This window comes from Rhineura floridana, chromosome 12 (genome assembly GCF_030035675.1).
Source record: "Rhineura floridana isolate rRhiFlo1 chromosome 12, rRhiFlo1.hap2, whole genome shotgun sequence".
Lineage (NCBI taxonomy): Eukaryota > Metazoa > Chordata > Lepidosauria > Squamata > Rhineuridae > Rhineura > Rhineura floridana.
This window is the reverse complement of record NC_084491.1, coordinates 24,285,097-24,309,129: the sequence shown is the minus strand read 5'-3', so window position 1 is coordinate 24,309,129 and position 24,033 is coordinate 24,285,097. Positions and strand designations below refer to the sequence as shown.

Genomic DNA, 24,033 nt, shown 5'->3' with positions numbered 1-24,033 from the left:
TTCAATTACCAGTGCTTTGTCAATGAGGTTTGTCAAAACATAGAATGTGACATGCAAATCTGGTAGGGAATTTAATTGCAACAGCTAGAATACATATAGAAAACCCCTGCAAGTCTACCTCAGTTAAAGAACAATTACAGAAAACATGGAAAGTGATACTGAGTAAATTAACTGCACTGAAATGCATGAGGGAAATGGGGGGAATGAGCTCTTCTGAGAAAGTAAAATAAAAGTAGTAACAAAAGAAAAACGAAAATTGCTTCCATTTACATGGAAAACATCTGCAAGTGAACAGATAAGACAGGTAAAATAGGGATTTAAAAATGCAGCTATGACTAGGTAATATGCTGCAACATCAGCTGAATGACATTGTGAGCAGCTGTCTCAGAAGTTGTTTCTTTGTTCCTTCAGAAACCAAGTCCCATTAAGTCTCAACGTCTTAAGAAGAGGGCCAAATAACCAATAGGTTTTCTAAATGGGAAGAAAGCACACAAATTAACCAGAAGCAAAGCTATGCTCACCTGAGGCAGATCGGGTGGTTGGGTTCACAAAACAGTTTGAAGAGCATTTTAAAAGTGTGAATACTAAATTAACATACAAGCAAATAGGATTTTTCCAGGAATTTAACTGGGGATTAAGGATTCTTCTGTTATTGGCTCCTGAATAAAATGTTGCATGCAACTTGAAGACATAGGACAACCCTTCTAAGATCACACATTTGAGCCAAGAATAGATACACAGGAAATCACACTGATTCCATCAAAGAGGTTGGCCAACTGTTTACCTGAACTACAGCTTTGGATCCACTGACTTCTAGCACCTGCCCACTTCTCTTTGTTCCATCAGGAAGTGTCAAGTGCACAATCTCTGCATACCTAGGAAACTAAGGCAATAATAAAAAAAATAGGTTGGTCAAGAGGTTTCTGTCAAGAAAAGAACAGACGTAAATTAAAAACTCAAATAATCAACACTGAGCAGACATGCATGCTAACCTACTTACCAAGTTTAGAATCGAAGACAACTTAAGTGAATGCTAATGCGGCTTTTCCCAATTTAATCATAGATTGGTTGGAGTCTTTACTAGCCTTTTCACATTAATTCAGGTTGGAACACTGCCAGCCAGCCTTTTGTTACTGATTTGTCAACCGCAGAGGTTGTTTGTGTCCTCCACTCCCTGACATAGCATTCTACGCCTAATCAGCAGTATTGTCTAGCTCTTTCTCCCCTCCAAAGCATATAGGGCATACAGCTACTTACATTTACCCTGAAGAAGGTATAGGTTTCTATCTGCCTCCACAACTTCAATAAGCCCAAAGGATCCACATAATACTGCTCAATGAGAGTGTGAGAGAGTGAGAGAGTGAGAGCACATTTCAGAGGAATCTTGTTCTCTAGCAAGTCCTATCTGGGGCCTTCCATGACACATGCAGAATTTGAAGACAGGTGTAAAAGCTGACACAGCAATGCGGTGTCTACTGCTGTGCTCCGACAGGGTGTCTGTACAAGCTGGATAATTGGCTGGGAAGAGTCGAGTGCCCAAGGTTTACTTTAACAGGGAATTATGAACATGGACTTTAGCCATTAGTTGGTTTCTTGAAATGAAACTGATCATGACCCAGAATTATTGTTGGTAGTTCACAGGGCTTTGCTTAGAAATAAGGATGTTGCAATATTTGGGTTACAAAGCTATATAAAAAAAAATCCACATTACATCTAGAGTCTGCTCAGGCTACAACTGCCCACAGCAACAGCATTTGCATAACTGGAAATTCAACTGGCATCATTGAGAGAACCTATTAGCTGTTTCAATCCTTTACTGCAAAAATATTATTTGAGGAGACTGAAATGCCCTTATGAAAACCTTGAAGGAACATTCAAGTCAGCCTCTGGAAACACATCAGAAAAATCTTATTTTATTTAATCCTATTTATTTAATAATCCATAAAAACCCAACTTTACCTTCACTTGATCCAAGATTACTAGTGGCCCATTGACTCCAGATACCGTCTTATATGCTGAAAAATAACCAGAGAGAGATATCTATTTAGACAGCTTAATACAACACATTCTGAGAAGTGATTATGCATGGTTTGCAACTCTAGGGGCAGGAACCATATCAAGATATTCTCTACTCAACATCCTAGTGTGATCCATTATGCTATGTTTGAGAGGCCATCTTTGGGAGAGAGGTTACGACCACCTGGTGAATATGTTGCATTTAAAGGAATGTCACTTGTTCAGGAGTGCTAACCAGGGCTGTGGAGTCGGAGTAGGAAACAATTTTGGGTGGAGTCAGAAGCAATTTTGGGAGGAGTCGGTAGAAATGTACCGACTCCAACTTCCAAATAAATTTTGATTGACAAGAAGCAATTTTGGGTGGAGTCAGAGTCGGAGTCGGACAGTAGAAAAATAGAGGAGTCGTAGTTGGACAGTAGAAAAATAGAGGAGTTGGAGTTGGAGTTGAAGGTTTGATGTACTGACTCCACAGCCCTGGTGCTAACTGTTGCGACATGGCTAAAAAAGCCAGAGTGGTTCTTCTTTTTACCATTTCAGTGTGCTGCCAACCCACTTGCACAATACTGTCTCCATCACTACCTATCAAACTGCTGTGCAAATTGCTGACGCTGATAACTACCTCCTTTTACATTCATGGGATACGAGTTGTTGGCAAGACTAGAGAAAAAAAATCAAATCCCTAGATGCCTGAATCACCTTTGGGGCAGAATCCCTGGCACACAGAACTTAAGAAAGTAATGCCAGGTGCCCCAGAGTCATCCAGAGGTTCAACACTACAAGCTTGAATTTCCTTTAGCCAAAAGCAAGGAAACACAATCCTATCTACACTGTGTCAAGTTATCTGCACCATCTCAAATGCTTGGAAACAAAACTGACAGACTGAATAGAGCTATGTAAGATTGTTATTGCTTAGTTAAGCAACTCTGGAGCGCACTGGATCAACGGACACACATTTTCAAGTCCTGCTACTCCAGTTAGCTCACTATTCTGGTTCTGAACACTGGCAATAATCTGCCTGTTTCCATCAACCCAACATATTCTACTCATAATAAGGAAATGTGTAATGGAATCCCATTTCAGCTGGTATTCATTTTGGGACAGAAGGAGCAAGCAACAGCAGCAGCAAGACAATGTTCCCAAGCAGCCTATCCAAACCTTTGGGTCCTCAGATGTTGCTGGACTGCAACTCCCATCAGCCCCAGCCAGCATGGCCAATGGTCAGGAATTATGGGAACTGTAGTTCAACATCATCCGGGGACCCAAAGGTTGGGAAGGCTATTCCCAAGCAAACTCGTTCTGTTCTTGGCCAGGCTTAATGCTCCTGGAAAGGACAGCTTCCTATCTGCTATCATGGTTGCTCCCTCACTCTCCACTAGCTCCATTTCCTCTGAACAAACAGGTGAATGCTGCTATTTTCTCCTTGCTTCTCACAAGCCACTGGGAGGAGAGGGGTTTAGTGACCCAGATGATGTAGTTGTACATGAAACTGTCTTAGACCATTTGTCCATATAAGCTAGCACTACCTTACTGATGCTAGTTAAGAGTAGCTCTACAAGGCCCTAAACAGGAATATTTCCCACCCCTGCTCCCCAAGATCTTTTAACTGGAGATGTGAGGGACCTGCCAGCAACCATGCGAGACTCCTCAACCCTTAAAAAAAAACTTCCACCAAAGTTCTGCTCTGTGTTCCCCACCCCTAAGAAGTATAGCAGGTGGGCATGAAGGACAAGACCTTCTCTATATGGCACTGGAACACTAGGGCCAAGGAAGTTCACCTGGACTCATTGCTGCTCACTTCTTCATATGCAGCCAAGATCCATTTCTCCCAAAAGACATTTTAGATGCTTCCTTTTAAACTGCATTTTACGGCTCCTGCTTTATTCTGTAATAATTGTACTCTGATTTTAGTTTTGTATTTTAATAATTGTTCTGGTTTTCTAAAATTATTAGCCACCTTGAGTATTTTTTTATGCATAAAGGAAATTTTTTAAAAAGATTGTACAGTAAAAAAATGAGATATATGGTGGGGCAAGGACTGAACAACAAACAATAAGAGTTTATAATTGCCCTCTCCAAGAGCATACTTCTCCCCAAGTGTGTCAAATGCTTCAACCTCACATGATCTGTGAAGAGAAGCTTTTTAGTAAGCCACAAGGCTTTATCAGACTCACACGGCAGTAATCATTAATCACTCAAGGAAGGGATAAGCATGGCAAATTATTTCTAGAACAGGGTAATCAACTAATATGACTAGGACTGCAATCTATGTACCTGGGAGTAAGGCCCGTTAAACATAGTAGAACTTAGAAATATGTCCTCAGAACTATACAGAGGATTGTGCAGCAAGACAGCAAACCACTAAGCACACTTACTAGTTTCACTGAATTCAGTAAGATTTGCTCCCGAGTACACACAAATGACAAGACTAATGTCCAAGCTTGAGTTTTGGGATCAATCACTTTCCAGCAGTATCCAGAAGGGCAGGTGTGTTAGTCTGCTACAGCAAACACAAGACACTGTGTGGCCAAGAGTCACCTTCATCAGACTTCTGTCCAGCACAAGAAAGCATTGAGGAACCAAAACTCCTTAACAGCATGATTTTAATGGTAACTTTCACTGAAATTGAGCTAATAAAACATCACTCCTTAAAGCTTTTAACATTGAACACACACAAAAATAAAATTGTTTTTTCTTCAAGGTTTAGAAGCAATGTTTTAATACTTCAGTTTTGGTGGAAGTTACCATTAGAATTATGCTGTCGAGGGATGTTTGTTTTGGTTTTGATTTTTGGATGTGTGGAGATCATTATGAACCAACAGTCCAAAACTTTCTCTGGAGGAACAGCAGCTTGGATTTGCTTATTGGAGGTATGTAAGTACATGATAACTATGTTATGTCAACACTGAGATATTTACACTGTTAGTAAGTGGTAACAAAGTCTATTGATATACAATAAAAGCTGTCCTGTAACTCAACAGATAGATTACTTGGAAGGTGCCTGAAATAAGCTCCTCTGTCTTATCACAACAGACCAACCAAGAGAATCATTCTGAAAAATTTATTTGTGTGCCACATTTAATCAAGGATTCACTAAGACCTTTTTATTTAAAAGCATTTATATATTGCTTAATATTTCAACAATCTGTAATTAGCAAAATGTTCCTAATACTGACCCACTACTGAAAAGTGAAATGCTCCAAGTCGGATTCAAACGCTGCTTACTTCTCAGCCCAGCTACACACAGCCATGAGTCTGGGGAACTCTTAACTTGTGACGGTCTTGTCTGCACACCACCCACCCCCTCAGGCACAGAGCTTACTTCCTGCCATTTCTGCAAACAATTCAAATCCTTGTTTTATCATGATCTGCAAGTCAGTTACCATCGCACAGACAGCTTAAGCAAACTGGCTGAAAGCCTACACTCGGTGCTACTTCAGTAGACTGATAATCTGTTAAAAAGGGAGATTGCCTCAGAAGGCCCAGCCTTGACCCATGGCTTATGGCAGCTGGCCCCCTAAATCTCCCCCCCCCAAGAAAACCCATGTGCTTGCAGAAAGGAGAGTTAGTAGCAGGCTAGAGGACTCTAGAAGCCTTCATTGCCCTATGCAAGGCTAGTTGCTGGCGGCTCTTCTTGGTCTTTCTCACCTTGTGTATCATTTGAGAAGGGAGGCAAAGTACTTCTTGCATCCCTTGCCCTCTTCCCTCCATAGTTCCTGCTTCAGGTGCTTCCTCCTGCTTGTCTGCTTTCCCTTCTCTTTGGAGAGGAGACCTTTAACAGCTTTCTGGGGCTATGCCAGGATGCCTGTGCACTGATGCTAGTGGTACTGCATCAAGATGTAAAACAGCTGGCTGAACAACAGAGCTCCTGGGAAGCCACAAATGGAAGGGCTCCCAACACAGACACATCCGTTCTTAGGTAGATACGGAGCCCAATAATATCACCATATAATTAATGACATCCTTCACAAACAAACTTCACTTCACTGGCCCCTAGTTTCCTCATCCTCATTTCTGCACCGGGGACAACCACATTTGCAAGGGAAGGGAAAGGGCAGACACCCAACAAGGAAAAAGGCAACTAACTAAGATACAGTAGAATGGCAATATGCAAAAGTGGGTATGAAATGACTACGGCATTTCCAACAGCATCGGTTTTTAATCTTGAATAAAGAGAAACTAGTTTACAACATCTTCATGGAGGCAAATTATTCCATCAGCAAAAGTGTGGAGAGGGAGTTGGCCCCTTTTTGCTACTGTAGATATTGCCTGACCACACTGGACCACTCCCATCTGGCATGATCTAATCTGTTCGTTCCTGTGCTTGTACAAGTCTGCAAAGCCCATGCAGCCAATCTTCACTGCTGCAAGGTTGGATTTCCCCTTTCCATGAGTTTCACAATAGAAATAGTTTAGCCTGCTGTCATAACTATCACACATCCCTTGATTTACAGTAACCCAAGCAGCATAAGGAACTTCCATGCTACGAATATAAAAGACAACTAGTTTTTCAAGTGAATAAACAAACTTTTGCATGCCTGCAATTTGGACAACAACGTAACCACCTGCATAACTTATTTAGGGGCAGATCTCAGAGGTGGAGCACAGAAAGATTTCTGGTTCAATCCCTGGTAACCCCAGTTAAGAGAGTCTTGGAAACAGGTGATATGAACAGCCTCTGGTCTGAGACCATGGAGAGTCATAGGCAATCCAAGCAGACCAGGGTGGGTTCAGATGTTGCTGAACTACAAGTCTGCCCCAGCAAGCATGGCCAACAGTAAAGTCTGATGGGAGTCGTAGTTCAGCAAATGTGGACGGCCAAAGGTTCCCAGCCCCTAAAGTAAGGTGGACAAATAGGAAGCTATCTTATACCAAGTCTGACCTTGTTCCTTCTCTCTGTCTCTCAGCATAGGTCACCCACCAGAACAGGCAAGGCAGTTTCTATACCAAAACCAGGCTGAAATGAATTAAATAATCTTTCTCTGGCTGAAGCTGCACTGAAAGCACCAGCTCAAGCACCTTGCATCAGCCAATAATTATTATGATTTCTAGGTCCAAAGAGGGTTTCTTCAAGAGCAGACTTACAAATTGCCTCCGTCAAGGCAGCTACAACCACTCTTTCTCAAACAGGCATTCACTAACTCCAAGCTGGTCACGCTCTCCCTGGTCAGTGTTATGAGCCAAAAAGGACAAGGGTCAAGCACCCAGGGCTTAGGCCGCAGTTCTCCAACCTGTCCACATCCCCATGCCACAATAACTGAAATCCAACCAATAAAACTGGGCTAGATGATTCTCTGGATACATCCATAGACTGAAATATCGTAACTGTGGCATGACTGAGGTGAATATGAATTATTTTGACCTCAGAGTAGCACATGTCACTGCAGCTATCAGAATTATTTTTGGTTAATTAAGTCGTATATAAATCTTATCAAATAAATAACTAACTTATGTCTCCTGGAGGGCCAAGTTGGGGGAGGCCCCCTGCCGAATGGCACAGGAACATAGGAAGCTGTCATACTGAGCCAGACCACTGGTCCATCTAGCTCAGTATGGTCCACACTGACTCTCAGCAGCTACCCAGGACTTCAGACAGGGGTGTCTCCCAGCCCTACCTGGAGATGCTGGGAATTGCACCTGGGACCTTCTGCATGGAAAGCAGATGCTCTACCAGTGAGTTACGGTTTTTCCATAAAGGCCCTTCCCTCACAGGTACAGTGAAGGCATAATGATAGCACAGAATAATTATTTCTCCACCATCGCCTCTACTTGGCTAGATCCACAGAGTCCCCCACTTGTATTCAAGCTGTCTCCCTACTTGTTTCATAGCCCCAAACTCCTTGCTAAACCAAGAAGGTGCTTAGGAGCAACTGTGTCTAATACCAGAGTCATCTACACATTCCAAATAGCCACTGGGGCACTGACAGGCATTCCAGCCTTCCTGAAGGCTCTCAGGAATCCTTCAAATTCCATCAGCCGCTGGAGTAAGCTATTTTAATATGTCCACCATCTCTACAAAGGGAGGAGCTACTGACAGTTTTAAACTTCAGTAGGAAGTGATTTGACCATGACAAAGGAGTCAAATGTATTTCACCTTCCCTCCAATAACTTGGGGCTCAGGAGAAGGGTGGTTTGGACAAACCCTTAAGAAGCTTCATCGCTGAGATGAGCAGCAATTCATTTTTTAATACAGCAAGAGGAATTGTTATGAGCACACCATTATTTTTAGGGCTGCAAACATGGAGCTGTGGTGAAGTGCTGGGAATTACAAGTGGGGAGAATGACACAGTACCAAAGTCTTGCGCTTGCGGGCTTCCCATAGACATCTGGCTGGCCACTGTGAGAAGAGGACTACGGGCTAGATGGGCCTTGGGCCTGATCCAGCAGGGCTCTTTTTCTTAAGAGAGCACCTCCAAAGTGCTATGACTACACACCAGTCAGACATGTGCTTCCCATGAAAAGTGAGAAGGGGATAGATTAGAACTTGGCTTTCTCATATCCCAATTCAATCTTGTAGCAACCCCAAAATCCACCCCAGTTTGGAGATACGCCTAGGTCAATGCCACTGAACAGAGGGCTTTTGCAGGAAGGCACTGCTGAAAACAATAAAACAGACACATGTAAAAAAAAAATCCTTCACTCCAGAACATACACAATTTGTACCATGAAAGAAGGGAATGAGATGAAGACCATGGCAAAGTATAACATGAAACAAATCCTAGAGTTGAAGGTATGTGACTCTCATGGACAATGGGCCAGAAATTTCTATCCAAGTTATAGATATGCCTGTTTTTTAAATTTAAAATGTTTGTAGCTCTTGGGGAAATCTGAATTCATTACTTTCAAATCACATGGTTTCTAAGACAATCACTCAGAGCCCTAGTCTCCAACACAGTCACCACTTGCCACATGTGGCAAAACGGCTTTTGACCTCTGGCATATTGATGCTTTACTTCTACCACCTTTATTCAATATTTTTAAAAATAAATTCCTTTAGACGTGTACCAGTTCAAAAAAAAAAAGTGTTCCCCCTCCATCCTCAACAATCACAGATTCATCTTTGGGTCCTATATCCTGCAAAATGCACTCTGACACCTACAGTTCTCACCTATCTCAAGAGCTTGTGAGGCTTCTTTCTTTGGAGAGGCACCTTTTCAAGATGCATGTGATTTTACTTCAAAGCAGTTCTAAATGCAGTTCTTTCAAAACTGTTTTCAATTTTTGGTTCAATGTGGCCCTGCAAATCCACTTTTTATGTATTTTTCTACCCTCAAAACAGTTTTTTAAATGTTAACTGTTGGACATCTCTCTAAAGGCTAAATCAGTTTCCAACACTGGAGCTATCAAAAGTTTTTTCAGCCCCTTTCCACGCATATTTACATAGAAGGTTTGCAGAGGATTTCAGCCTTAGTTGCTCCAGTTTTCTGGGATCTTTGACTATTAAGTGAATCACTGCATAGCAGAGTCATGTGATGTGATGTGATTCAGCTAGTGCAAAACGCAGCAGCCAGACTGCTGACGAGGACCAGCCGGTCAGCACATATAACACCTGTTCTGGCCCGTTTGCACTGGCTACCTATTTGCTTCCGAGCCAGATTCAAGGTGCTAGTTTTGACCTATAAAGCCTTACACGGCGTGGGACCGCAGTATCTTGTGGAACGCCTCTCCCGCTATGAACCGACCCGGTCACTTCGCTCAGCGTCTAAGGCCCTCCTCCGGGTACCAACCCATCAGGAAGCCCGGAGGACAGTTACTCGATCTAGGGCCTTTTCTGTAGTGGCCCCTGAATTGTGGAATAGCCTCCCCGAAGAAATACGCCTGGCGCCGACGCTTCTATCTTTTCGGCGCCAGGTTAAGACCTGGCTATGCTCCCAGGCATTTTAAAGCGTTTAATGTTACAATTTTAAATCTCTTTGTTTCAGTTTATTTATTGTGATATTTTGTATTTCTGTACTTTTAATCTTTTGTACACCGCCCAGAGAGCTATTTGCTATGGGCGGTTTAAAAATGAAATTAAATAAATAAATAAATAAATGTGGCCTCCAGCCCAGGATAAGTTTTTACTATGGCCTTTGATTTCTTATGACCTACTGGTTTAAACAAATATTATTGATCTGTGAGATGTACAAGTTCTCTGCTCCCTTCTTGGGCAGGACTCAGACCTTCAAATCTTATATATATATATATCATGTGTTGGACTAAGACCTGGGAGACCAGGATTCAAGTCCCCACACAGCCATGAAGCTCACTGGGTGACCCTGGGCCAGTCACTGCCTCTCAGCCTCAGAGGAAGGCAATGGTAAACCACCTCTGAATATCACTTTCCATGAAAACCCTATTCATAGGGTCGCCATAAGTCAGGATCGACTTGAAGGCAGTCCATTTCCATATACACATACACAAACCAACACACAAAAATACTAGGAACTGCACTCATAACCTCACATAAATAAAAGCAGTATTTTGATTTAAGGTAACACAAGAATATTTGTTTCTCTTGCAGCAGACTAATACAGCTACCTCTCTAAAAGTTGTCATGGAACAAAACACAGCCATGTAATATTTCAATTTCTACGTCTACAGTTCTTATTTAGGCTGTGTATACGCCATACATTTAAAGCACATTCAAAGCATGTCCCCCACCCCGCGAAGAATCTGGGAACTATAGCTTGCCCCTCATAGAGTTACAATTCCTAGCACCCCTAGCAACCTACAGTTCCCAGATTATTTGGGGGAGGGTGGGAATGTGCTTTAAGGATAAGATGTGCAGCCTTTGTCCTCCCACATTTTGGGAAGCACATGTCTTCCTGAGATGCATATCAACCTATACTTCCCTCTTTCCTGATCAGACAACAATAAATCTATATACCAAAGGCCCAGGGACAGACTTAACAGCTCTTCTCACATGCCAAAGGATAACATCCATCCCAGAAACGTTTTACACTGTGATGTTAGAGCTAGACATCCCATAATACAAGAGCCATCTTGCCTCCATCTGTTGCCACACATTATCCTGCAGTCTACCACATGACCTTGAGATTTCAGCTGGGCAGATTAGCCAACCTACAGAATGTTTCACAACCACTTTTTCTCATTTACCATTTCAAGACAACCCACAACAGCCTTGTTTGGGTGTTTTTGTTTTTTTAAAAAAATAAGATGGGCTTCTAACATCTTCAGGCAATGAGAACAAAATATAAGCCGTATCCAGCATCTGTCACTTATCAATATGGAAATGAGAGCTTGCTAGCAGTCTCTCTTGTATATTGAGTGGCACCAACCAGCACAGCCAATAATCTGGCCCAGCAAAGAGTCTGCACTGTGAAATGTTGTCTCTTTTTAGAAAGAGTTTCCCACGCTAATTGGGTGAGAGGCAGAGCACTCATCAATTACCTAATCCAGGCTGCAATCCTAAACACATTGAAATATGACAGGTGTGCGGGACCTTTGGTCCTCCAGACAATTCTGGAATAACAATTCACATCATCCCTGGCCATTGCCCATGCTGGCTAGGGGTGCAGGAGTTCTAACTCAGCAACATCTGGGGGGCCAAAGGTTCCTCATACCTCATTTAAGGGGTAAACTCCACTTAACCATATTTTAAAAACAAACACTGGATGACACAGTGAAGTTTACTGATTTAAGCTGCAGTCCTAAACTCACTTACCTGGGAGTAAATCAAGTAAATTCAACAGGACTTACTTCTGAGTATACATGGTTAGGATTGTGCCGTTAGTTACCCAGAGGCTTACATTTATACATATAAAACCCCAGCAGGGATGGAAGTTCAATACAGTTCTCTCCTAGCCCAAGAACAACCACTTCGCAGTGCCCCAATGCACAGCATATATGACAGACACCGCAGCTTACCCCACCACTGACGTGTAGGTAACTTCAATGCATGTCTACTTGGAAGTAAGCCCCACTGGGTTCATCAGGGCTTATTTCCAAGGAAGCGTGCACAGGACTGCAGCCTGAGTGAGCAAGGACTGCAGAGCACCCAACCTCCAAGCCGCACCAATTCACTCTTAAGGGAAGAAATCACAAAAGAGTGGCTGTGCCCACCACAACCCCATGGAAAGAACTCAGCAGGAAGGACAGATGGGGGACCTTGACAAGTGAGGAAATGCTTCTGACATTGGGGAAGGAGGAAAAAAAGAAAGCAATTAGCACAAGAATGCATTCGAGGTAGGCCTACAGACCTTGGACCTCAAAGCAGAAATATAGGGCACCATGACGAAAAAGCTCAAATGGGGGTCAGGGGCAGCACAGGATTATTTATATGCATTTATTTTTATACTAGAAACCCCTTGGAAGTGACCTGTCCTCCCTATACACACAGAGTGAGCTGAAGAGTGAAAAAGGATACATTCATGATAATGTTCTCAATCATCCCCTTTCTATCACTGCAGCAAAAGAGAGGCTAAATCCAGCTCCCATCAAGGACCCTCTTTTAATCTACAACATGATGCCTCTTTTTTTTTTTGTCTGCTAGGATGTGGGGGTGAAAATCGGTATCACCGTGTTGGGCCAGAGAAATTTTGGACGCCTTGACTAAGCCCATGGAAAGGGGTTGCATTCCCGTAGGGCACGCCACAGAAAGAATATATGGATGATGATCTTATTACTGAGTTGTCTGCTGCACTGGAAGTATTCGCGCAGACAGCTGCAGGCCCGAAATTCTAAAAGAGGAACAGCAACCAAAATCCATACAATAAGAATAAGCAGCTGGCAGCTTTCCCCACAGAATCTCCCGCAGTGAGTGAGACGAAATGGGTAGGCGAGGAGGAGGGAGGGGGGCTCCCTCCCTCTCTACGCTAAACCACCCTCCCTCTCGCCTCCTGGCCCCAATACTCACTAAGGCGGGGCTGGGAGAGGTAGTCGCGGGTGACGGCGGCCGCCTGCTCCCGCGAGGCCCCGCCACCGCTCAGCTCGGACACGGCTCCGTTCACCATCCCCCGAATGGCCCGCAGCGCCGCCATCTTGTCACCGTCTGTGCTACAGCGCTACTGCGCAGGCGCTCATATAGGACTCTCCTCGCTAAGGGCTCCCCTCCCTCTCCCTGTCTCTGAGTCCCGTGAGAGAACTGGACAGACCCGGAAGTACCGGGCGGGGAAGAGGAAGGAGGGAGGAGGAGGTGGTGGAAAAGGAGGAGGGAGGGGCTGAAAGGAGCTGGCCAGCGTGCTGAGGGAAGACATGAGGGGAAGGGAATGGAGAGCGAGCCTGGAAGGGAAGAGGCGAGTGGGGGGTGTCTTCTCCTGGAAAAATAAAATAAAAAATACGCATTTGGTTTCAGCGGAAACTCGACGGGGAGTTCCTAGAACGTAAACCCTGGATCCGAATATGTCATAGAGCTTGGTACTGCACCTGGGCATGTGCAGAGTGCCTTCTGCACTGTAACTGCAAAGTAACTGCAAACACCAGCTGTTAGGATTCGGCCTTATACTGAGTCAGACCAATGGTCTACCTAGTACTGTCTACAACGACTGGCAGTGGCTCTCCAGGTTTTCAGGCAGGAAATCTCTTTCCAGCCCTACCTGGAGTGGCTGGAGATTGCACCTGGGGCCCTCTGCATGAAAATCAGATGCTCAATCACTAAGCTGTGGCCCTTTCTTGGACCCTGATATGTGTTAAGTCATGCCATTAGACAGGGAAGAGCCCCTGAACATGTGCAGAGTGTCTCCTTTTTTAACACTGTGGAGTAAATACAAGCATCACCTGCTTGACTTGGATCCTGTTGTATAAAGTCATGTCACAGAACAGTGAGATGCCCCTGAACATGTACAGAGTCCTTCATCTGCTTCTTCGTATTTACCAAATAAGAACTGTCCCTTGGCAAACACGGACAAGAACATCCAGGAAAAGGATGTAACGGATACGTGACATTCAAATTATCCAGTTGCTGAATATTTTTCTTGCCAACAACCAAGCTGTTCATTGATGGCAAATTTTCTGAGTCCAAAAGTAATGAATGGATTGATATCCACAACCCAGCCACCAATGAAGTGGTTGGTTGTGTCCCAAAAACTACCCAAAGTGAGATGGAAGCTGCAGTGGCTTTATGCAAGAAATCTTAACAGAACTGGTCTGACATATCCATTCTGAGTTGACAGCAGGTCTTCCTCCGCTACCAACAGCTCATCAAGGACAATCTGAAAGAAATTTCTAAACTGATCACCTTGGAGCAAGGGAAGACCCTGGTTGATGCTGAGCCACATGTGTTCCAAGGCCTCCAGGTTGTTGAACATGCTTGTAGTGTGACATCTCATATGTTGGGTGAGACCCTTCCATCCATCACTAAAAATATGGACACTTACATCTATTGTTTGCCTTCGGGAGTGTGTGCAGGCATTGCACCTTTCAATTTCCCAGCCACCATTCCTCTCTGGATGTTACCCATGGCCATGGGAAAGTGGCCGTGGGAACACTTTCTTGATGAAGTCTTCAGAGCATGTGTCAGGAGTCCTCATGGTCCTTACCAAGCTGCTGCAGGATGCTGCAGCCCCTGAAGGAACACTGAACATCATCCACGGACAACATGGAGCTGTGAATTTTATTTGTGACCATCCTGATATCAAAGCCATCAGCTTTGTGGGATCTAATCAAGCTGGAGAAAATATCTATGAAAGGAGTTTCAGGAATGGCAAGAGAGTGCAGGCCAATATGGTAAAACTATGCATCTTTGTTGACATCTCTGTTCATAGGAAAGCTGTTGATGATCCTGAAAACACTTGTAAAATAATGATAATTTTAATGCCTTGAGTTGTGATTCTGATGTTTTGGTATTTCATTTGAACATGGCAAACTTTGAAATCATTATTGTCATACAGTATATTTTGAATATAATTAACCCAAAACCTTTAAATATATATTCAGTAACTGTTAATTCTCTAGCAGAAATTTTGAAATATGTAAAAAGCTTTTTGTGATTCCTTTTAGTCCTGGCTTTGTATTAGTAACACAGCTGTATTTTCCTTGAAGGTCTGAAACTATTTAAACTAGTTGTTTAAAGATTAAGGTTTCATTCATGTTTATATATATGGATATTGTTTATGTATTTTGCTTTGTAAATTAATTTGATATGTTTTTTATTGTACCTTGTGTATTCTATTGTAAACCGCTTTGAGATCTTTTAGATAGTAAGCGGTCTATAAATGGAAATAATAATAATAATAACAATAATAATACAGAGTGTTGCATAAGGATATAGGGAGCTGTCTTATATAAGTCAGGCCATTGATCCATCTAGCTCAGTACTGCCTACACTGACTTAGTGAGGGCAGCCTTTCCAGGGTTTCATACAATAGTGTTTCTCAGTGTTAGAGATGACAGGGATTGAATCTGGTATCTTCTGCATGTACAGTAGGGCCCCACTCACACGGCGGGTTAGGTTTCAGACCCCTGCCGAAAAGCGAAAATTGCTGAAAAGTGGAACACCGACAATAAAATGGTGCCCGACGCCCTTCTCGGAGCGTGTCATGCCAAAAAATGCCAAAAAACCCTGAACAAGCGCCATATGAGTGGGGCCCTACTGTAATTGAAAACCGCCGTATTAGCAGAACGCCAAGAAGCGGAACGCCGAAAAGCGGGGCCCTACTATAAAGTATGTGCTCTACCACTCTGTTCTGGCCATACCTCAGTGATTAGCTTTCAGCAAGTCTCACAAGAGTTCTTGCACTATAAAATCATGTAGAAGTTAATATATATATATGAGACACTCCATAGGTTCTTCGCAGCCACAGCTGGTCATCTTTTCCTCTTCCTCCTCCTGCGTGGTGATTAGTAAGTGCATGATGCAGATTTATAAATATTTCCAAAGAAAATAAATATGCAGACTTTCCTAGATCAGGTTGTGAAAATAGGATATTAAATTCAAGGCACCACATAGCGAGGGCATCCATGTAAACTCACTTCTGAATATATTGGGTTATATCCAGCTAAGTCCAACCCAGAGTAGATCCAGTGAAATTAATGGACCTAAGTTAGTCATGTTCATTAACTCCAGTGGGTCTACTCTGAGTAGCACTAGTGTTAAATATCACCCATTATATGTAGCTTCCCAATGAGATATCAGTCTGCAGACTGTGGCTATTCAGAACCTGTACTTAATTTCTTTGTTGTTATATCCTATCTGCAGAGCAGGATGATCTCCTTATAATTGTTTAAGTTCAAAAGGTCTGCCTCTTCCATCTTAACCGTTAATGTGCATGGTGCTTTAGAGAGTACAAGAAAAGAGTCCCTGCCCCATGGAGCTTTCAATCTATAATCTGATACAGGGCAGACGAGAAAGGGAGAAAAGGAAACTGTATGTCAGAAGCAGGGAACTAGATGGGGCTGAACAACAACTCCCATCAGCCTCAGCAAGCATGACCATCATAAGGATGATGGGAGTTGTGGTTTAGCACCATCTGGAGGGCGAAGGTTCCTCACACCTGCTATATTTGAATGTGTTTAGGATTGCAGTCTAGATTAGGCAAACGGGAAACCTGCCACCCTCCAGATCTTTCTGGATTACAACTCCCATCATCCTATAACATTGACTATGCTGGCTGGTGCTGATGGGAGTTGGAGTTCAACAACATCTGGAGGGCCACAGGTTCCCCACCCCTGGTTTAGGGGGAGAAAAATGCATGAATACTTGGGGTAGAGACACCCTTACTGTTCTGCCAGTTCCAGTGCATCTCCACCTCTCTTTTCTGAAAACGGGGGCATACAACACTAGTCAAACCCTACCCCTTTTTACTGTAAAACCTCGTGGGATCAGCTCGAGTGTTTTTAAAAGAAAAATTCAACTTCAGATTTCACAACTGATTGGCAGATCAGCCCGTTGCCCCTCCAGGTGTGGCCATAGAAACTCTTGCTGTAGACGAATAATATGCTCACAGCCTTGGGCTTAGTTTCAGGAGGAGATAAGAATTAAAGAGTAGTGCCACTAGAGCCAGTGTGGTGTAGTGGTTAAGCTGTTGGACTATGACCTGGGAGACCAGTGTTCGAATCCCCACATAGCCATGAAGCTCACTGGGTGACCTTGGGCCTCACTGCCTCTCAGCCTCATGAAAACCCTATTCGGAATCGACATTTACCACTAGAGCTGAATCAACATTTCTTAGAAAATGAAACAATGTGTTGTTGTTGTTTTAAAAAACCTGTCCCCCCCCCCTTCTTCTTGGAAGCCCTTACAAAGAAGGGGGCATTTTTGCAGAACATGTCTTCCAATGCCCGAGAATGACACATATGAGGCATTGTTGGAGCATATGAATGGCTGCCAACACTGAAACTCTACTTTGTTCTTTGCAGCAGCAACAATAAAGGAAGAAGAAAACCCAAAGAGAAAGAGAAAAAGTGGTGTCTGCCACATTTGGTAAAGTTGAGCCTCTCCCATCACCCCAAGAATCTTTGCCCTCCCTGGAAAATATTAGGTGAAATTCCCCACTGCCCCATACTGCTGCCTGGGAACTGGCAGGGTAGAGAATTTTGAGAAGCCATTTTTTTCTCAGCTCCGGTTTCAACCTGCAGTCATTGAAAGGTTTTGAATCTGTTCAGTAAAGTAGGAATGGAGGACCTGTGGCCCTCCAGCTGTTGCTGGGTTACAACTCCCATAATCCCTGACCACTGGCCTTGCAGCTGGGGCTGATGGGAGTTGGAGTCCGGCAACATCTGGAAGGCCACACAAGTAACCCATCCCTACAGTAGAGGGTAATGATGTGTGCTACTGAACCCAGTATAGTTTCTGACTGCTTAGGCAACTGCTTTCATGTGTGACATGAGCTTCTCTTGAGCTACATGATGTGAATATTATTAATGTGGCATAGATTAACTAGAAGAGATTCCAGAAAGTCTTGAGCAGAACCCCAAGGTTTACCCATCAGAGTTGGGTGCAAAAGACACACAGGTAGAATGAAAGAGCAGGGCTCATCCTTAGCCTAGGAATTTGTTTTCATTACCAGAACTGAACTAAGTTGAGCTTACAATCCTTTTACACACACTTAGCTTTCTTGATTTTAGGTCGCCTAATTTAGGTAGGAAAACACATTTTATTGTTCAACAATTGGAACAATTACATTTCACTCAGGGACCTACCAGCAGATGTTTTGCCCACCCTGTCCTAAGAAATTGTATTCAATGCTAGTCCTACTCAGAGTAGACCTACTGAAATTAATGGGCATGTTTATTAACTTCAGTGGGTCTCCTCTGAGTAGAACTAGCACTGAATACCACCCATACTGTCTTAGGGTTGTTGTTAACTAAGTCCTACTCACAGCAGAGCTATTGAAATTAATGAACACAAGTTAGTCGTGTCTATTAATTTCAGTGGGTCTACTCTGAGTAGAACTAGCATTGAATACCACCCTTAATATCTGTTTTAAATGATGTTTCCCTTTGAACCATGCAGATGCTTTTAATGCATAGTAACATTTTGCAGTTAGAGAAACGGTAACAGTAGTATTTGCTCACAAGATTGATGCAACCATTTCCACCTCATACATGCAGAAAGAACTCTTACTGATGCAAACAGCAATTCAGTTCTCTTTCGGTTGGTGCAGCTCGAGGAAGTGGACAAGGTGCTTGGAATGGTTCGGGCAACCAATGGTTCGGTTCTGTTTTAGACCCTTGCCCATCTTGGCTAGTGAAAGCTAGCAGGGCTGGAACCACCGGCTGGGCCAGGGAAGTAGTTAATGCCTCCTTGAGAGAGGGAGTAGTCCCTAGTAGCCTCAAGGAGGCAATAGTGAGACCTCTTTTAAAGAAACCTTCCCTGGACCCAGATAATTTGAACAACTATAGACCGGTGGCGAATGTCCCCTTTTTGGGCAAGGTTTTGGAGCGGGTGGTTGCTAGCCAGCTCCAGGTACTCTTGGATGAAACCGATTATATGGATCTGTTTCAATCCGGTTTCAGACCCGGTTTTGGCACTGAAACAGCCTTGGTCGCCCTGGATGATGACCTCTGTCGGGAGAGGGACAGAGGGAGTGTGACTCTGTTGATTCTCCTTGATCTCTCAGTGGCGTTTGATACCATCGACCATGGTATCCTTCTGGGGAGACTTGCGGAGTTGGGAGTAGGGGGTACTGCTTGGCAGTGGTTCTGCTCCTACTTCGCGGATCATCGCCAGAAGGTAGTACTGGGGGAACATTACTCGACTCTTTGGACTCTCCATTGTGGAGTCCCTCAGGGGTCGGTTTTGTCCCCCATGCTTTTCAACATCTACATGCAGCCTCTCGGTGCGGTCATCAGGAGTTTTGGAGTGCGTTGCCATCAGTACGCTGATGACACGCAACTCTACTTCTCCTTTTCATCTTCTTCAGGTGAGTCTGTTGATGTGCTAAACCGTTGCCTAACCGCGATAATGGACTGGATGAGGGCTAATAAACTGAGACTCAATCCAGACAAGACCGAGACACTGTTGGTGAATGCCTTCCCCGCTCAGATGGTGGATGTGCATCCTGTCCTGGATGGGGTTACACTCCCTCTGAAAGAACAGGTTCGTAGTTTGGGGGTTCTTTTCGACCCTTCCTTGTCTCTAGAGGCTCAAGTGGCCTCGGCGGCACGGAATGCGTTTTACCATCTCCGTTTGGTAGCCCAGCTACGCCCCTATCTGGGTGATGACGACTTCGCCTCAGTTGTCCATGCTCTGGTAACTTCAAGATTGGATTACTGTAATGCGCTCTACATAGGGCTGCCCTTGAAGACAGTTCAGAAGCTTCAGCTAGTGCAGAATGAGGCAGCCAGACTATTGACGAGGACCAGTCGGTCTTCGCATATAACTCCTGTTCTGGCTCGCCTGTACTGGCTACCTATTTGTTTCCGGGCGAGATTCAAGGTGCTGGTTATGTCCTATAAAGCCTTACATGGTGTAGGACTGCAATACCTGTTGGAACGCCTCTCCCACTATGAACCTACCCGTTCACTTCGTTCGTCATCTAAGGCCCTCCTCCGCGTACCAACATATAGCGAAGCCCAGAGGGTGAGTACTAGATCCAGGGCCTTTTCTGTGGTGGCCCCCGAGCTGTGGAATAGCCTCCCCGAAGAGGTACGCCTGGCGCCTACTTTATTATCTTTTCAGCACCAGGTAAAGACCTTTTTATGCTCCCAGGCATTTTAATTTGTCTGATCCTTTCAGTTTTAATCTGTATATTGACCTTTTTATCTTCTGATTGTATTTTGTTTTGTTTTTTGTAGGCTATATATGTTTTTGTGATTTTAGTATATGATGTATGTATTTTATCCATGCTGTTTGCCGCCCTGAGAGCTATTTGCTATGGGCGGGATATAAATGTAACAAAATAAATAAATAAATAAACAATGGGGTTGAATATGCCCAACAATGCAAACTCTCATGTGGAACAATCCAACTTCTGTACCCTACCAAGCAATAGGATATGTTTATGTGTACCTTTATAATGCAAGTGACCCAATCTCCTTTTACTTAATACATGCACACACACACGCTGGCAGATAGTTTGCAGCCTTCAAAGTTCAGTGTTTTAGAAGTTGCTCCAATTATAGTACCTTGTTTATTCTCCAGAGGCTTATCATCCAGTTGTGATTGGTATCTAATCCAATATTTGAGTAATAAAGGCTGCTGTGGGAGACAGCTGTTACAGGTTACTGCCCTTGTTACAATCCTTGCAGATAATTTTCCCAGCCTCAGGATAAATGTTGCTATTAGTTTATTGCTTCAGAAGCCACAGTAGAGACTTGGGTCCTTTTGCCACACTCAGTTTCTTACGGAATATATACGTATTTGTTTATCATGTGTTGCACTTGGCAATACACCTTCTTCATCACACTCCAGGATATTGCATTTTCTATATGGGGATATTGCAGTTGCAAAACTCTCAACAAGTAATATTGTGTACCTGAGAAAATGTGACATAATTCATTGCTACTGTGACTCTGATTTGTATCCAATGTTAGTCCTACTTAGAGCAGACCCATTTAAAATAATGGACATGACTAACTCAGATCCACTAATTTCAGTGGGTCTACTCTGAGTACAACATCACTGGATACAACCCTCTGTGTGGAAAAACAATGATTGTGCAGCAACTGGGTGGTGATGAAGATTAATTTAATATATTACCTGCCCTTCACCATAAGGTCCCACAGGGGATCACAATAATTTAAAAGAGAGCATTTAAAAAGGTTTTAAACAAATTACAAACACAATAATAAGGTGGGTCCCAAAAATATACATCTCAGGTGACCAGGGTCAAGAGATGTGTCTTCTTCAGCATACAAAGACCGTATAGTGAAGGTGCCAGATGTACCTTTGTGGGGAAGGAATTCCATAGCTTAGGGGTTGCCACAAAGCTTCTCAGAATGAAGGGTTTACCAAGAGGGCATCCTCTGCTGATCTTAACCCCCCACAGTGTCTGTGATGAACAGCACCCTGAGTACATGGAAATGAGAGGTGGGGCATCCGTATGGGTGCCTTGCTGGTGGGTGAGTCCATGCAGGGCTGGCCAAGGACATATCCCCCCTGAGCTAAATGACAATTCAGCTTTAAATTCAGGACAGGCTGTGTAGCACACACCACTCCAACAGAGGGCACCGTACAGGGGGGCATAGGAAGAACAGCTAGGGGCTGCTGCTGCCTTCCAGCACCTACCACCTAAGGCAGCACCTCACTTTGCCTAATGGTAGGGCTGGCCACTGCGTACCCAGGTGTGAGAGTTCATGTGGTGTGTTCATTGGCAATGGAGAGACTTTAACCGGATCCTACCCTTTAAGAACTGGACTTTGTAATTTGCAAGTGGCAAGAGAAAAAGAAAGCCACTTCGATACAGCAAACCTATACTTTCATTCAAAGGTGGGGAACCTGTGGCTCTCCAGAGATTGTTGGAGTGTAATTCCAATCATTCCTGAGCACTGTGCTAGCTGGGGCTGATGGGAACTGGAGTCCAACATCACCAGGAGAGGAGCAAATTCCCTGGAACAGGGTTTGACTGTTAAACCGCTTGGGAATTGTAGCTCCGGGAGGGGAATAGGGGTCTCCTAACAAGTCTCAGCACTCTTAACAAACTACATTTCCCAGGATCCTTTGGGGGAAGCCATGGCTGTTTAAAGTAGTTTAGTACTGCTTGAAATGTGTAGTGCAGATGGAGTCTTTCACAGATGTTTTATAGGTCTGAGGCCAGCTGAGAATAAAGAGGTCCTCTTAACAAACTACAGTTTCCAGGATTCTTTGGGGAAGCTGGAGCTGTTTAAAGTGGCATCATAGTGCTTTGAATGGATAGTGCAGATGGGCCAAAGATGCAAGCTGTGCCATGTATTCTGGATGGTCTTTGGCTTTGTAGCTCAGTGATAGCTTGTTCACTCGCACAGTGATGGAGAATATGCTTTGCGTGGCATCTCCAGGCAGGGCTGGGCATGACTCCTGGAGAGCTGCTGCTGGTACATGTAGTAAGCAAGAACTAGCCGGAACAGGGACAAGGAGCCTCAGTTTCAGAGGCCAGATGCCCCCAGGCCTTTCTATCAGGCCCTTGGGACTCCAGCCAGGCTAAGCGCCCTCCTGAGGCCACACTGGCTTTCTCCCAGGCCACGCATCTTATCGGCCCAGCTCTGCACCCTCCTCAAGTGCTTTTGCCTGGCTGGAATGTGCCTTTACACTACGTTTTCCAATGGTGTTTTTGCTTGCCTGGATGGAGGATAGAGAAGTCTCTCCTTCCGTGTAGCTGGAATGTAGCCTATTGTACAGAGGTAAGAATCACATCGGCAGCTCTGCCCACTTTTACCTCCGACCTCCCCACTTTTTGCATCTGGCCCCCGACTGGCATGCCACACCCAAAAGGTTTCTCACAAGGGAATGCAGCCCTTGCGTTAAAAATAATGTACCCCCTCCCCCCGAGTTAGATGACTTGATAGCCTGAGTTGGAATCAGAGCGTTTCCGGTGTTCTAGGGATCAATACTCTCAGGCAGCTGCCAAAGCCTCAGAGCCCTCGAAGGGTCCACAGCCAACCACATCCCCAAGCTGCTGCTCATTGCCCCCATGTATTCACTCGGGCAGGAAAAGAGCCATTATCACTTATTGACCTGCTCTTTCACCCTGGGCTGTGGCTGGGATTGAGCCCACCAAGGGGATCTTACCTCGCCCGCCCCCGGAATCAGCACTGTTAATAAGCCTATTTACCACAATAATTCCAGCAGTCATTTTACCATTCATAACGCTGGCACTTTAAGCATCAGTCTGGTGCATTGCAAACCCCGTCCAATGGTACAACTTGCTTCCACTTCCTGCAACGATACAGAATTGTAGGCTAAGGACTTTGCTATGTACAGCCACTGCTGGAGCTCTTCTCTGGCTGGCTAAAGACCACCAAGCTTGGACCTCATGCTGTCAGGCTTGGTGCCAGGTCTTTGTAGCCTGCAGGTAAGTATCTCTGTATTCATGTAAGTAATGTTTTCTGGCTGCTTTGTATTTAAAGTTTTCTGTAGTGTGATTGTCCCACAGTGCATTTCTCAGTGTGCTCAGGAGGGAGAAGGAAGGACAAAAAAAGGTGAAGTCATGAAGGAAGGGAAAGAAGAAAGGAAGCGAGACTGCAATATGGAATATTATTCAGCTAGTTTTACCTTCTCAAGCCAGGACTGAAGCTCAAAATGGGAATTCCTAGTTTCTCCAAACTTCCCAATAGACCTCAAAGAGAAATCCCATTGAATGATAGAATCCCTACCACCACTATGACCACTACACAGCCATCACCACTATTACCACTACCACATCAACTTGCATTTGAGATGGGGGAGATTCAGTGTGGCTCACATTTTAATGTGAATCTACCATATTTGCACTTCCCCAAACAATAAGCCATCCAAATTGCAGCTGTCCTTCAAAATTTGCAGTTCTCTGAATTTTGTGATCCAGTACTCCAACCAAACAACATGTATGGGAATCAGCCCTGCCTTCTTTTAGATATCTTGGTGAAAACTGTATTGCTTAGACAGGCCTTTTGCACTATGATTTTTTTGGTTAACCAACCAGTATTTAATGGTTTTTAATTTTACAGATTTTATTATAATCT

General features: G+C 44.0%; 2 protein-coding genes and 1 pseudogene across 3 annotated transcripts in view; 2 read left to right on the top strand and 1 right to left on the bottom strand.

Moving 5' to 3' along the window:
• Positions 1–13,114, bottom strand: part of ATP6V1B2 (ATPase H+ transporting V1 subunit B2) — a 32,861-nt gene extending 19,747 nt beyond the window's left edge. The window contains exons 1-3 of the mRNA XM_061592912.1: positions 12,872–13,114; positions 1,960–2,015; positions 785–883 (exon numbers count right to left, since the gene is read on the bottom strand). Coding sequence (XP_061448896.1) covers positions 785–883; positions 1,960–2,015; positions 12,872–12,995 — 279 coding nt within the window. The 5' untranslated portion in view covers positions 12,996–13,114. The remainder of the gene's footprint in view (positions 1–784; positions 884–1,959; positions 2,016–12,871) is intronic.
• Positions 13,115–13,928: 814 nt separating this feature from the next.
• LOC133368763 (methylmalonate-semialdehyde/malonate-semialdehyde dehydrogenase [acylating], mitochondrial-like) lies at positions 13,929–14,775 on the top strand (annotated as a pseudogene).
• Positions 14,776–23,305: 8,530 nt separating this feature from the next.
• The window catches only part of SLC18A1 (solute carrier family 18 member A1), a 37,349-nt gene continuing 36,621 nt past the window's right edge, over positions 23,306–24,033 (top strand). For both annotated transcript variants that reach the window (XM_061592578.1, XM_061592577.1), the window contains exon 1: positions 23,306–23,384. The gene's annotated coding sequence lies outside the window, so the exon portion shown is untranslated. The remainder of the gene's footprint in view (positions 23,385–24,033) is intronic.